Source organism: Acyrthosiphon pisum, chromosome A1 (assembly GCF_005508785.2).
Source record: "Acyrthosiphon pisum isolate AL4f chromosome A1, pea_aphid_22Mar2018_4r6ur, whole genome shotgun sequence".
Classification (NCBI taxonomy): domain Eukaryota; kingdom Metazoa; phylum Arthropoda; class Insecta; order Hemiptera; family Aphididae; genus Acyrthosiphon; species Acyrthosiphon pisum.
In genome coordinates, this window is record NC_042494.1 from 129,217,378 (window position 1) to 129,233,748 (window position 16,371).

The window sequence follows — 16,371 nt, forward strand, 5'->3', positions numbered from 1 at the left end:
AAATTCAATTTTCTCGAAAACAAATTTTGCGTAAAAATTCCCGTTTTTCCATAATTTTTCTTTGTTTTTCACTGCGCTTTTAAAAACTATTGGAAAAATATTACTTTTTGAGCCCCCAAAGTACCAAACTAGATTCACTTTCCTATCAGAAAAAGTACTGTCGAAGAAAAATCCCAAAGCACTTTTACTGTCCTAAAAGGTGATGACAGACACAAAAAAAAAAAAATAATAAAAAAAAAAAACACACATCATTGTAAAATCAATACATTCATCATTCCACTCAGAATCTAATAGCTTTCATAAAAATTAAAGATTGTAAAATTTGTGACAAGAAAGGTTGTATAAAAACTGCAGAATACAGATACTGCAATAACGGACCAGGTGGAAACCTCGAACACGGTCAAACCTATAAGAGCCGATCATTTTGGAAACGTACTAAAAAATTCGATTATTGTGCTGCACGTAGTTCCGAGCAATCGCTGTTGTGCCATTGTAGATGTTGCTATATAGCTAATATACAGTATGGGTACAATCTACAACATTATCTTTTTCATTAGGTATTTCGATGCTCTGATGAAGATGTATAAATGTGTGAAATAATTGTACAAAATTTTGAAGTGAAATGAAACGTTCAAATAATAATTTTTATCACCTACATATTACAATTCACCTAAAATCCAAGATGGCGGACACTTACAGACCTCGGAGGGATGGTGCATTATTTTCGGTCAATGAGGGCACCAAGAAGAAACTTTGGTATTTTTTGCAAGGTCCCTATTAACTGGAATATTATGTATTAAATATTGTTGAATATAATACTACCTACTGCGTCTGTAGTCATTTTACTTATTGACTCTTATTTTATTGTTAAATCTTTTATAATATAATATGCACTCAGTAATGCAGTGTTAGGTAAATTACTTTTGAAAAGTAATACGATTACGTTACACGTTACGCATTAAATATTTGTATTTAAATTATCCAACATTATATTTACCACGTAAGGTATACGTTACTTTTTTTAAAAATGAATTACAAAATCAGTCCACAATGAATAATAAGTAGTAATAATTAATAACTATAATAAATAATGGTATAGCATTGATGATGTATGGCCCGACTGCCCGAGTATAGTTACATTGTTAATGAGTAAAATATGTTATACAATATAGTAAATACATGAACAAATTTTACGGCTTATCTGGTGATTTGATGAGGTATAACCGTTTAACATTGAGGAACCTAGGACGTACATTCATAATAAAATATGTCAAATAATAATATTTATTATTATTTTAGACTTTGGTTTACTGATAAGTCATAATTAATTTGAATTCAATTTTGATTTTGAATCTTAACTCTTATTTTCCGATCTTTAATAATATTGTTGATTATTATATAAAAGTTTAAAATTGTTGAAATCATTACCTAATAAATTTAATTGAATTTACTTTTTTCTAGTACCTATTTTAGCATCTAGGTTATGACGTATTGTCATATTATTACTGTCATTGTTTTAATAACGTCGAAAATAATGCGTTACTCTATAGAAATAACTTTTATAAAGTAATTTCGTTACAATTGTGTTAATTTAAATAAAATATAATTAAATCACTACAGTGTTACTGAAAAAGTAATTTCGTCACAGTGATTTGTAATTTGCATTACGTATTTGCTTAACTAACCTGCAACATTGATAATAATATGTCATCGGAAATATGTCTTCAGTCATAACTTTTATTATACACATGCATAATAATATAATATAAACTTATATGCACGCAAAAATATAAAAAAACTATTATACCTATGCTATTTAATATTTTTAATATAATTTGATGAATTACAAAGAAAAGTATGTGGATGGTGAAAGTTTAAATTTTAAATTTAAAAACTTAAATATGGATGGGAAACGACATGTACATTTTAAGTGTAGAAGTTTGCCTTGTAGAAAAATAAATAAAACAATATTTTTTTATTACAACAATAATATTATTTTTAGAAATTATGTATAATTGTAAATAAGTAAGTAACATAATTCATAATTTTGTTTCTTCATTCGATTTAAGCACCTAATCAAATCCGGTGTATCTGAAGTCTGAATTTGTTCCCAAACGACCGAATTGATTCTCGGGTTGTTACGAAGGGTATATCCGAATTGGTTCCGAATTATTTTAATAGCATTTATTCAATTTCCCTTCTCAATTTTGAATTTATACTGACATATGACTGTCTACATATTATGCAAGTAAAGTTAAAAACTGTGTTTTTGTTTGAAAATAGATAGGTCGTAATGTTTTTTAACTTAAAAATAAATAATAATAATAAACGTGATATGTTTCTTTGATATATTCGTTTTTATTTTTTTTTTCAATTCACCCGTTTTATTTTTTATGTAATATTATGCTATAGGTACTTAGGTTTTTTCGATATTTAAATTATTTTAATTTGTTAACCAAACTAGATAAAGTCATTATACCTACGTTTGTAATATGGTATTACAACTTAATATGCGGGTTTAGATTAAAGAGTTTTATCGACATTGTTATTTATTCATTTAGAATTCAAATAAAATGTATAAACTTAATTAAGCATTTTTGACCAGTAATTATTTTTATTTATTATTTTTATCATTTAACTCTTAACCCTAATTTTGGTCAAATTTTTATGATAGATTTCGTTTTTTAGTGATTAAAAAAACTTGACCTGATTCAACAATATTGCAATCAATAGATATCCACCGTCGATTGCTGACTACTACAATGTGGGACTATAATATATTATCAATATTACTTACTCGTGAGCTATTCATATTTGGTTTAATTTGAATATAAATGTTGTATCCACCGTTATTTCTATAGGTAGTACACCAGTACACAGACCACATTGTGAGTATATTAATTACATTTTATAAATACTTTAAATTTATTGAAATTTATTTAACCACGTCTTTTTAATACCTAGTATATTGTGTCATTTTTTTGTTACATAGAATATTACTTTGTCAATGCAAATATTAATCCCAAGTGATATTCTTTGAAGTAAGTTTCATGTTTCTATTTTGTATGTTGATACGAGTGTTATATTATTACGTTTTAAATTGTATTGTTAATTGTTAATACTTATTAATGACTATCTTATGTATTATGTTCTCTATAAGATTGTCCATCTTTAAAATATCTAGGTATTGATGATTGTTATTTGGTAGAGACTTAGTGTTAAGTTTTACTATAAATTTAGTTATACAATAAATACGGCATGAAAAGTGATTATAATTTTTACTTGTTTCCACAATGTGAATTTGGATTGTCATGATGCGCTGCAGCATTTGGTTATAAATTTTAATTTTTAAAAAATCAATGTAATAACGTAATAAGCTAATCATTATATGTTTATAATACATTTTTAGTATTTGACGTATTAACTAATTTATATTTAACTTATAAACTAACATCAACAATTATTATTTGTTTAAGTAGTTAATGATATTTAATTTTTAATATGATAATTTTTTAAATTTTAATTAATATATATATTTATACTAAATACAACATAAATTAATACAATAATTTAACTATCATATTTATAAATTTAATTTTAGGTGTGATTAAGATACAATAAAATGTTAAACTTGTAACTAGGTTTTGGTTATTTGTATAACATTATTTCTACTTTTTGGTGAATACATATCTTCAGTCTTCACATTTACTACCCACACAGCACTGTATACGACTTACCAAAAAAGTTTGATACCCCTTATGTTATTTTATATAATATTATTATAACAATAAATAGCAATCGACACTTAGAGTCATGGTTATTAAACATGAATGCTCTGTTATCGACAAACGAATATAACTCTTTAATATTTATTTACTTCTTATAGTAAATATTTTTATTTCAGATAAATATGGAGGAGATATTTGTTATTCTTACGTTACTTTTCGGTTTCGTATTTGGTGCGGATGAAGTGTTACAATTAAATCAAGGAAAGTTGACTGGTAGCAGTTTGAAAACAAGAAATGGACGAGAATTCAAAGCGTTTCAGGGAATACCCTACGCCAAACCACCAACGGGAGATCTTAGGTTTAAGGTTAATCATACAAAATAATATTGAGTTTCGTAAACAAGGAGAGTGAAAATGTAGAAACCGATCATTCGTGTTAAGTGACTGTACGGATATGTGTGAGTGTATAAACTAGGGATCAAAATACCGGAAAATTTCCGGAAAAATTCGGGAAAATTTCGGAAAAAAACCGTTTTTTTCCCAGAGCCTCGAAAAACGTGGAAAAATTGGAGAATATTGAAATAATACATTTCCAAAAAAAACCGAAGTTTTCGGAAAATTAAAAAAAAAAACTAAATTTTTGGAAAGTTAAAAAATTGTATTTATGCTTAAAAATTAAAATAATCTATGTAAAAAAAAAATCGTTTTAAAAAATAGATTAGGAAACCTGTCATTGTCATTTCACATTTGCCAATAATGTATTATTGTATTAAAAATTAAAATTAATCTATAAAAATATATGGATATTTCAATATTTGTTGTAAAAATAACGTACGATACATAATATCAAATTGTTATTTATGTAGGAGAGTGTAATAAATCACCTGTATTTTTAAATGTTAAAAAGTGTATACTCATTGTCAATTTATATTTGTAATAACTAATAAGGTATTATAGTAATTGGCTGATAGGTTTATAAATTATATTAGGTACAGTAACTATTTGATAGATTTTATATTTTTAAACTTAGTGAGTTGGTAAAAATTAAATAATATTAATAATTTATAAGAAAAAACTACATAGTAAATACTTGATAAGTTCTAACTTAGTTAGTTTTTTTATTAAGGTAACTTAACTTCAACTAGTTGAAAAAAATGACTAACTTGCCCAGCTTTGGGTATGGTATATATAATATGCATGTAATATGATTATCAAGTATCAACTATCATTATATATTAGATTGTTTCCACTATACATTACTTTTTCTGTTCTTTAGAAAAAAAATCAATTTTATTATGCAATTTTTCAATTTTTCAGGAAAAAAAACCAGTTTTTTTCGTCAAAACCACTTTTTCCGGAAATTTTAAATGAAACCAAATTTTCTCAATTTTTCCGAAAAAAAACGGGAAAAAAACCTGGTTGTTTTCGGAAAACCTTTTTTTTTCGGAAATTTTGATCCCTAATATAAACTGTGCTGGGTCAGTAGTCATCGAGCATTGATAAAATCTATCTATAATCAGAATTCAGAAGAATCTATAACAGACATTCACTAATGATCGTATAAACCGATAAATTTGTACACACGTATTGCCTATACTAAACTCCTTGTATAAAGCCCGTATCAATATGTCCTTAAATGCAATTCAGATTATTGTTATTAGGATCCAGTACCAGCAGATCCGTGGATAGGTGTTTTAAATGCTACTACCGAGCCACAAGTGTGTATTCAGAGGAACTTGTTTTATTATCAACAAGCAGATATCCTTGTCGGTGCAGAGGACTGTCTTTATCTCAATGTGTACACTCCAAAAGTAATCAAATAATATAAAATACATTACAATTTTACTCTCAAAAAATTTATTATTTTGTTTAATAATAACATTATATTATATAATGTAAATAGATACCAAAAAAGGGTGATAGAAAATTACTTCCAGTCATGTTTTGGATTGCCGGTGGAGGTTATTTTTCTGGTTCGGGAGGTTTAAGTTTATATGGTCCTCAATATTTGTTAGACAAGGATATAGTTCTAGTTACCATAAATTATAGACTTGGAATTCTAGGCATATTATTTATTTAAGTATTATGTTCAGTAACTATTTAATTATTATATTTTTAATTGGTTTCTTATTAATATTTATTAGGTTTTCTAAGTACTGAAAACGATGACTTGCCGGGTAATTATGGTATGAAAGACCAAGTCTTAGCACTACAGTGGGTAAAAAAAAATATTGATAAATTTGGTGGAAATCGAAGAAAAGTTACATTATTTGGACAAAGTGCAGGAAGTGCTTCCGTTGGTTTACATTTGTTATCAAAAATGAGCAAAGGTAAGTACAAGTATCCAAAAAATATCAAAATTCAATTAATTCCAAATTTTAAATGTTATAATAGGGTTGTTTCACAAAGCAATAATGGAAAGTGCCACGCCATTAAACCTTTGGGGCGTATCCCCACCGGGGTGGGCCGAACGAAGAGCTTCTGCTATTTCAACTATTGCTGGATGCCCCGAAGAACCAAGACAGATGATTAAATGTTTAAAACAAGTTCCTGCCAAAGTTTTAGTGAACTTATATAACAATTTATTTGTAAGTAAATAATTTTTGTACATTGAAAAAAATATAGCATTCCAAATACATATCTACTAATCAGTGCAAATTAAATACTTAATTCAAAACTGTGTCCATCACAGATTGTACTTAATATTTTTTCTATATTTTTTATTAACTAATTAAATATTTTAACAATGGCTCAAAATTGCATGGGTATCCCAGGGTGACTTCTGCATATCTCACATTAGCTTTATATTCTAGTTGAGAGAAGTGGAGGTCAACCTATGAAAAATTATATGTTTTTATTTATTCTATTTTATCTACTTTTACAGGAGTGGAGAAATTATCCAATAATTAATTTCATGCCTGTTGCTGAAAATTGTAATAGAAAAAAAGAATCGTTTTTATGTAAATATCCTTTACTGGACTTTAAACAAATATCAAAAGTTCCAGTTTTAATGGGAATGAACTCTGGAGAGGGGGGTATTTTTGCCTCTAGTAAGTATAATTACGTTTATATTCTACCTGCAACTGTTGGTAGCCGGTAAGTAAGAACAGTGTGGCGCAAAAAAAAGTTTTCTTCATGCCTAACCCGTCATTTGAGTAGGTGGGTGGATAGGCATAATGAAAACTAATAACTAATTAAATTATAGTATTTTATCATTTTTTAGTTGTCTTAAAATTGTTTGAATATCACGAGGGTCTTTGTGAATTATTTGTGGTGTGTAAAGTATACCTAATATTATGTTTTGCAACATGGGTTTTTAAATGTTAACCACTGATAGGAATCGGCTGAAAGATATTACTCATTTTATTATTAATAATTTATAACGCTGAATAACATATGTTATGTTTGAAAATTGAAATTTTTGAATAAATGGGAGGAATTGTAATTACTTGTTTACAGGTGTATTAAAGTTATAATTTTTTGTTTGTTTTTTTGAATAGGAATGTATAACGCAACTGATCTTGTATATACTGAATTGAAAGATGATTTTGATCATTACGTATCGTCATTTTTAGAGTATAGATATACGACAAAGTATTCAGATATTCCAATAATTGGCGACAAGATATTTCAACGATATTTCCCCGACGGTACTTTGAATGATCCATTGAATGCTGTCAAAGTATGTTTTATTCTACTGTCAAATAACAAAATGTTTTCAAAAATTATTTTATACTTATGATTAATAAATAATGATAGGAATAATGTATTAGATAATATTAAAAGAATTTTAAATCAAGGTATTTATTAAATATTTAAATACCAAGTTAATTTTTAACCTATTCTGTAGAAAACAGTCATACAGTTTGAAATTGAATATAATAATATGTAGGCATAATATTATAATATTATATTATATTGTAACGGCTTCTGACAGTCATTTCAGTTATATTATAAAAAACAAATAATATTTTATAGTGATGTTTTTAAAATAACAGTTTTGATTTAAATAGTTTTGTTAAAGGAAATATATTACAATGGCAATTATTCGAATATTTAATTTATAATGTTTATAGATGATTTCTGGCGGTTTATTTTTACATGGTATCTTTAAAATGGCAATTGAGTTATCACGACCGGTATATTATTACATATACGATCATTTGAACTATGTATCGTTTAATTCGGTATATGGACCATATCCATTTCCAAAAAAATTAGGGGTAACGCACGCTGACGAAGTAACCAGTTTGTTTTATACAACTGAACGTGGTGACCTACAGGGAGAGGACCTCAGTGTATCAAATCTTATGGTGAACATATGGACAAATTTCGCATCTGCCAAGTACGTTATCATGATTGTTTGCTTATAACTTATAAGTGTACACAATTAAATACATTGAATAAAACTTGAACGTTTTGATTTAGCGACATGACCATTGACGGTAAAGTAGATGGAGAAAAATGGCCTACATTTGATACAAAAAAATATGAATTTGTTTTGATCAATACAAGTATTCCTTTGATTAAGGAGAAACCATACGTTGACGAGTATGAGTTTTGGAATAGTTTGCCACTTTTATCTGGATTGAACGAAAACCGAGGAACAGTTAAAAATTAACTTTGATTATGTATTTATTCTCAAATATATACTAAACATATAATTAGATAGTTTGGGTACCTAGGTATTAAGTTATTTGTTACTCGGGTAGAAACAATATATTAATTTATTATCATATAAACTCATTGTAATAGTTTGTATAGATTGCCGAATGCTTAATATGTCAAATAAAAATATTTAAAAAAAATTATGTAAGGTAACCTAGGTAATTAATTTATTTTTTTAATAAATTTTGACTGTGTTGATATTTTTGTTGTGTTAATTATTTTAATCTATTTTTTTTTAAATTAGTAATAGTATGTAAATCACATAAAGAGTGAATGTGTATTTCTAATTTTTAATTTATTAATTATAAAAAACAATTCTATTGAACTTTTATCATAATGTACATTGTATACCTATACCCTTTTACTTTTACTTTACTATTATTTACTAATTCAAACTATTCTCATCTCAAATTAATAATTTAACAAATATATTTTTTTTATATCGTATAGCAATTGGATGTCATAATACGTGAAGTACAAGGCCTTCATATTTATAATAAGTTATAACATAACATTAAAACATAACAATTGTCAATTTGCAATTTAAAATTATTAATTTTATTAAAAACATTTATAATTGAAATTCGCATAATATATAATTTACAACTTAATAAAATATATTAATATATACAAAATTATGTTATCAAGAAAAAGAACAGAAATGTTTGTGTTTTTGTATTGGATTATTTTTATTTTATACTGATATAGTTTACGTATAAACGAAAAATTTCAAAATGTTTTTAACTTGATGAATTTTTTTTAAATCAACTGAGAAAAGCTAAGTTATTTCCACTGTAAATTAAACTAGTTAAGTTCATAAGTTGATTAGAAAATGAACTAACTAGTTAAGTTAAAAAGTTAAAAAAAAAATTAACTTTTCAACTTAACTTTAACTTTTTAACTAGTCAATGCCCAACTTTGTCCCTAAGCCCATTTATTCTTCCTTTATTCATCGAACGTCTAACGGATTCTCAATCAAATTAGGGTGAGTCAATTTAGCATATAATTAAATCCTTATATATATATATACATATATATCAACGGAGGTGAATATATGTATATATATATATGAGAAGGTAGTAACTTGAAGTGTGTGACTGTGTACGCAATATACCTAGACAACGAATCATAACCAATAAAAAAGAAGTAAACATATATACACTGCGCGCACAGTCCATTTTCACGTTACTACATACATATACAAACGAACTTGTCGTTACCGACTGACTAACCGCCTAGCCGGAACTGCCGAAGTTACAAGTATGGAATTTGGATAGATGTTGCATATTGATACTATGATGAAGAGACCCACTATGAAATTGATAAGAAAGAATTATTTCACATAGCTAGGTAAACTTACGCCGATTTGTCCGTGAGCTGACTACAGAGGTACATTAAAACTGAAATACACTCAAACAGACATACGCATAATGTATAGTGCATAATATACCTACTATATATTATTATAAAATTGTCCATAAAAAAAAAAAACTGCACACTTCCGAAGCCGGGTATTCAGCTTGTATTGTATAAGTGAAACATATATTCAGTTTTAAATCTTTTTAGATTTTTTTAATAACAAAAACTGAAAACAGCTTAATAAATAATAAGTAATTTAAAGACCTCAGATTTCACTACCTCAGTTTTTGTTTTTCCAAACTTTCAACAATCATATTACTTATAAATCATCATCTTTATTCATAATAAAGACATTCGGTGGTCATAGTTGATCAAGTGTGTCCAGTAGCGTAGCCAGGATTATGGAATTGTGGGGGGGGGGGGGGTGGTTCAACACACAAACCCCTCTTGGCTACACCACTTAGTGGTTAGTGTGTCTTAAATACAAGCATTGCTGAAAAACTACTTTCCGCTGCTGCACTTGATTTTTAAATAGGTAGGTAACTAGGGCTGCAGTAGTCCCGTTATATTTATAGCACTTAAAAGCTACATACTTACTGCTAAAATATGCTCTAATAAGAAAAAACATTAAAATATGCAAAAATATGCACACTACAATTTTGGATTTAGATTTTATATAACATGAACAAGATTTTTATTTTACTCTGCTACCTTTACATGATTCAGAAAAAATATGTGAATTCTAGAATAAGTTCCTAAGCGTAGTTATAATGAATATATTGTTTTGTTCAACATATTGTTTTTATCAATTTTGACTTTGATATTTATTATTGTAGTAAAGTTTTCTTAATAATACGGATAACCTATACGTACCGTATTTCTATAAAGTTAACATAATTTTGTAGGTTCGGGCTTATACGGGCCTTTAACTATAATATTATTTTGTCGATTAGTGTATGTTCCATTCCTTTTTTAAAAATATTATTTATTTAATTTCCTCACGACCATATTTTATTCACTTTCATGTTATTCTGATAATGGAGCCGACGTTTATAGTCCAATAGAGCTCCAAAAAAGGCATATTCTTGCAAAAATTTTCGTCTTGAGGCTCTAATTGACAAAAAAAATGCGCCATCCCTCCGAGGTCCACATGTGTCCGCCATCTTGGATTCTAGGGTGATTTTTTTTAGTTTTTTACGGTTTTTTTTAACAATATCGTTACAGCTATTGATTTTAAGATAAAAAAAGGTGGGTAAGTGGATGTCGCTCTGCTGTACAGTAGGTTACAAGTGGGTCACTGTATAATGGATACTATTAAATTTGAATTCAATAATGTAATATCACTGTATAAGAAAAACGATTCTGAGCGGAGACGGTTTGTCAGTCTAGATATTAGACATACATATTATAGGTATACTTATCTATAGTATTATTGATAAATTCCAAATTAATCATATCACAATATCCATTAGGTAACGCTTTATGCATCAACAACAAACCGTGGTACTATCATAGATATATAATAGTATACTTTAGAAGTTTCAATTATCCGCAAATAATATTATACAATCACAACAAAATAACTAAAATAGTTATTCGAGGTTTTTTAATATGTAATTTCGTCCAAATTTGAACTTAAAATTACTATAAAAATAAACTGTGTTTATGTATTTCTTAGAATTTTTGGTAACAGAATTAAATATTTACGTGGAATCTTTTTTTAAATTTTCAATCCTTAAATATAAAAGTTGAACATTTTATATAAATTTTTAAATACAAAATAATTATTCAATTTTAAATTTGATAAATTTTGTCAAAATTTCAACATCAAATGCTTATAAAAGATAAATGTGGCTATGTATTTTTAATATTTTTCAACTGTTATTGTAACAATGTATCAGGAGCCTTGTATTAATTTTTACACTTTTTGGCCCAATAGATAAAACTTTATTTATATTTATAGAAAAAAAAAACTAAAAAAATTGAAAACTTACAATGTCCGTAAACAGCTCAAAAAGAGTCAAATTATTTTCAAAATTTTATCGTATATAGAAATGCTAATATAAACATTTAGTGAAATTTTCAAGTTTCTAAAGTCACTCGTTTTTTAATTACAACAAAATAAGAAAATCGTTACGTAAGAAATCGAGTGAATATCGAATGTTGTAAAAATATGAATTTCGAACGCTCATAAAAAATTTAATTTGAGTTTCTTATAGACATTTTTTTTTAGATAAAGGTAGATTATCCTATAAGGAATATTGTGTTACATTTTAAAATCTTAGTTCTAAAAAGAAAAATTTTTACGAATTATAAACTCAAAATAATTTACTAATTTTCGTGATTTTTCCATATTTTGTCAATTTTTGAACTTTAAATGCTAATAAAAAAAAACTGTGACTATGGATTTTTAATATTTTTCAAATGTCATTGTAACAATATAGTAGGAGCCTTGTATTAAATTTTCAAGTATTTTTCCTCAACAAATAAAATTTTATTGACATTCATAGAAAAAAAAAACTAATTAAATTGGAAACTGAAATTGTCCGTAAACAGCTCAAAACAAATCAAAATATTTTGAAAATTTTATCATGTATAGAAAATGGAAATATAAACAACCAGTGAAAATTTCATGTATCTACAGTCATTCGTTTTAAAGTTACACCAAAAACCCAAAATCGATTTTCTCGAAAACAGATTTTGCGTAAAAATTCCCGTTTTTCTTAATTTTTCTTTTGTTTTTTCACGGCGCGTTTGAAAACTATTGGAAAAAATTTACTTTTGACCCCCCAAAGTACCAACTAGATTCACTTTCCTTATCAGAAAAGGTACTGTTGAAGAAAATCCAAGCACTTTTACTGTCGTAAAACGTGATGACAGACACAAAAAAAAATAAAAAAAAAAAATAAAAAAAAAAGTAAAAAAAAAATAAAAAAAAAAACACACATCATTGTAAAATCAATACATTCATCGTTCCACTCAGAATCTAATAGTGCTGGATGTAAGTTATTTTCATAAATGTGCCATCATTATGAATTTATATATTTTATGAATTATTATTATAATGTTTTTAGGTAAGAAATATATCCACGAAGCATATGAATTTGGTTTCAAAAAAACCAATGAATGGTTTGTCATTCCAGACACAATTAGATGCAAACCTAGACAATTTGGTGGCTCACAAAAAGTATGATTCCGTTTTGATTAATACATTTACTTTCACAATTATTTTGATCATTTTATTCTATCAGGTTATTCTACTATTCAAGAAGTTTAAGACATTGCCAAAATATTATACAGAATGGTATGACCCGGTATCCAAGGTTTGGGAGAACGCACCAGGGGTAAATGATTGGTATCATCATGCAGCTGGTATTTGCGTATTGAAAGATCAGTTTGTGTTTGTTATGGGAGGAGTGAATCAATCAAGGCTTCAAATCTGTTTTTATACTTGATTTAGCTTCATGAATGCACTCTTGGGTTCAAATGGTCAGCATGTCAATTGGACGACAGCGATTAGGAGTTGGCATTTTAGATGACAACATCTATGCTGTAAGCTATATTAATATATTATTTATTTTATATTATAAATATATATTATTTTATAATTCTAGGTTGGTGGCGATGATAATACCACTGCATTAAATAGTGTAGAGGTATTTGATGTCGTGGATCAAAATTGGAGAATGGTAACTAGTATGACAGATAAGAGATATGATTTTGGAATTGGTGCACTCAACAATCGTTTATATGCAGTGAATAATTACATATTTTATTATTTTTAGTTTATAATTAACTTATCTTAGTTAAATTTTGTAGGTTGGAGGTGTTAATTGTGATGTTTTGAAATCTGTGGAATATTATGATTCCACCCTTAACACGTGGACACTAGTTGCAGATATGTCAAAATATCGCCAAGGTGTTGCTGTAGGAGTCATGGACGGTATTATGTATGCTATTGGCGGCTATGATGGATCGATATATCTGAAAAGTGTAGAATGTTATAGACCAAGTTGTGGAGATGGAAAATGGTCTTTTATACCTGATATGCATTTACCTTAGATTTACATTAGATGGCTTTTTGTATGTTAGCGGAGAAACTGATTTATCAATTGTTAATACCATAGAAATTTACAACCCCCACAATAATAATTGGACCATAGAGGCATTGTCGAGAGAGGGAGTACGAATTTATGGTGGAGTAGCTGTTGATAGACCACCACATTATAATTAATCAGCGTACAGAATTACTCATTGTTGGTAGTTATATGAACATATTATGTATCTATAATGTATGACGAATTGTTCTATACATATTTGTTTTTTATAAAATAAATTTTTTAAAACAAATTATGCCTATGTATCTTAAATATTTTTAAATTGCTATAATATCAAATGGTGACCAAATTTTAACATGTATGTAGTATGTAAAGAAAATGTTAATATAAGCCATTTGGTGAAAATACAATAACTGAAGAAAAATAGTTAATTTAAGTAGGTCTTTGCACCCGAATGGTTTATTCTGGTTTTGGGTGCTGCATGTATTCCGATGTAAGAATAAAAAAACTAAACTAACGTTTTGGTGTTGATTACTGTTATTATTCGGGTTAATATTGGTTATACAGGTGATTAGTAGTTCTGAAAAAAATTAATTTTTTATAGTTTTTTTTAGATAATTTTTAGAATTTTAATTGTTTAGCAAAATATCTGTTATACTGAAACTATTAGGTATAGTGATCAGGGCCGTATTAAGAGACAATGTATGAGGGAGCAAACATAAATATGACGCTCCTAATTCAGTATATGCCTTTTTTTGCAAGTAAACCTTCTAAGTGGAGGCTATTATAATGTAGATAACTACCGTTAATTTTTATTCCTGTGAAAATAATGTCCAAAAAATTATGAAAGTTGTCCAACAAATGAAGACTTGTTCAGTCTAGCACAAAAACCTAACCTAACCAACAATCAGTTGCGCTACTGGCGTGAACTTGGCAGCGGAAGATTGGAAATTGGCCCACCGGTGAAAATAATGTCCAACAAATTTTGTAAGTTGTCCAACTCCAAAAATGTCTGCTAATGTTGCGCTGCCATGTTCACAAGGGTCATACGGTGACGTTGATAGTAAATATTGAGGACCGAGGTAATTACGAGCGGCGAGACGCGTCTCATAGCGTAGATAGTAAACTCCACTAGCATTCCCCCTGTACTCGGGCACCCATGATTGCGAGACGTTATATCCATTAGATATAGTACCATATTATATCCATATTTGGAATGATCCGTATGGCCGTATATCGCCTTCTCATACGCACGGCCGTATCGAGAACATCTAATCTATTTTGAGAATTATATAACTGTATACAACGAAAAAACAATTTTAACAAATATTGAAACATACATCATATTTATAGTATAAAATAAAATTCACATTTGTAAATATTTTATAAAACAAAATAATTATTTATTCGTCCCGTGTTCTAAGTGGGGAGACATTGGTTGTCTCTTTGTCTTCTATGACACTTCGCCACTGCAAATTATCATTGTCTATATTCAATCGATTATTCAAAATATTTAGACTCCATCAGGCTAAATATCTATTTCGAATGTTTGAATTTATTCAGTTTTGTTTTTACAAACCGTGTTGATAAAAGTTTATAAGTTCTGTCAGAAAGCTCGAAAATGTAATACAAGACCCCACCTCAGTTGTTCTTTTAGCAATTTAAAAATATTTAAAATTAAAATGCGTGGTTTCGTTAGACAAAAGTTTAAAGATCAAATTTTGGGAAAATTCGTCAAAATGTAGAAAATTTGCCAATTATTGTGTAGTTCTAAATGTATAAAATGTTCAATTTTTATAGTAACATTTTGAATTTTTGATACAAGATTCCTCATTAGTAATGTATACTGAAACCAAACACGTAATAAATATATATATAGGTATTAGGTACATAAAAATATAAATATACGTATGTATAGACACAATTTTTTACAAACATTTATAACTCAGATATGAACGAACTTAAATATTTAAACGAAGAATAAAGATTTTAGTAATTTTGTTGTAATTAAAAAATATTTTTGGCGGAAATTTGACGTATATATTATTATATTTCATATCTATAGAACCTATTCACACCATTCTATGGTATTCGGTATTGTTTCGAAAGAATATTACAATAATAGGTATGAGATGAAATAAATAATATAGGTATACTATCATAATAATTAAATATTAATTAATATATAGGTACACACAATTAATAGTAAATAGTACAATGTATTGGGAAAAAATGTATTTATTTTACCGTATCATATTTATAGTAAAATCAGTTTCTATAAGAGCTGAGAGCAATATAAATATATCATAATATATACATTTACGTAATTACATACTTAGTAATATAAGTAGGCTGGCAGACTGTCATCGCTCAGAATCATTTATCGTATGCAATGATTTAGGTACCATTCAGTTCAAATTTGAGTTTAACACATATATTACAGTGCTATTACTCAACGACTAAGTGCTCTCGACATCAGCTACTGTGCCTACTGCACTACTGTAACTTCCCCTTTTTTAAAAATTATTAATATTATAGATTTTGATGTCAGTGTATACA

The 16,371-nt window shown here is 27.5% G+C and overlaps 3 protein-coding genes across 3 annotated transcripts in view; all 3 read left to right on the forward strand.

The window, feature by feature from the left end:
* LOC100166921 (esterase FE4) overlaps positions 1-3,621 on the forward strand; it is a 7,497-nt gene extending 3,876 nt beyond the window's left edge. The window contains exon 10 of the mRNA XM_008182475.3: positions 3,602-3,621. Within this exon, the coding sequence (XP_008180697.1) occupies positions 3,602-3,621 (20 nt within the window). The remainder of the gene's footprint in view (positions 1-3,601) is intronic.
* Positions 2,797-8,720, forward strand: LOC103308679 (esterase E4). The gene is made up of 11 exons (XM_016802495.2): positions 2,797-2,888; positions 2,993-3,041; positions 3,905-4,093; positions 5,389-5,538; positions 5,631-5,790; positions 5,872-6,057; positions 6,122-6,315; positions 6,612-6,777; positions 7,228-7,409; positions 7,804-8,072; positions 8,156-8,720. The coding sequence occupies exons 3-11, from the start codon at positions 3,911-3,913 to the stop codon at positions 8,346-8,348; spliced, it is 1,683 nt and encodes a 560-aa protein (XP_016657984.1). The 5' UTR covers positions 2,797-2,888; positions 2,993-3,041; positions 3,905-3,910; the 3' UTR covers positions 8,349-8,720.
* A 4,529-nt stretch (positions 8,721-13,249) lies between these two features.
* Positions 13,250-13,816, forward strand: LOC103308678 (kelch-like protein 3). The gene is made up of 3 exons (XM_008182473.1): positions 13,250-13,306; positions 13,369-13,509; positions 13,574-13,816. Exons 1-3 carry the CDS (start codon positions 13,250-13,252, stop codon positions 13,814-13,816), a joined length of 441 nt encoding a protein of 146 aa, XP_008180695.1.
* The last annotated feature ends 2,555 nt before the right edge of the window (positions 13,817-16,371 follow it).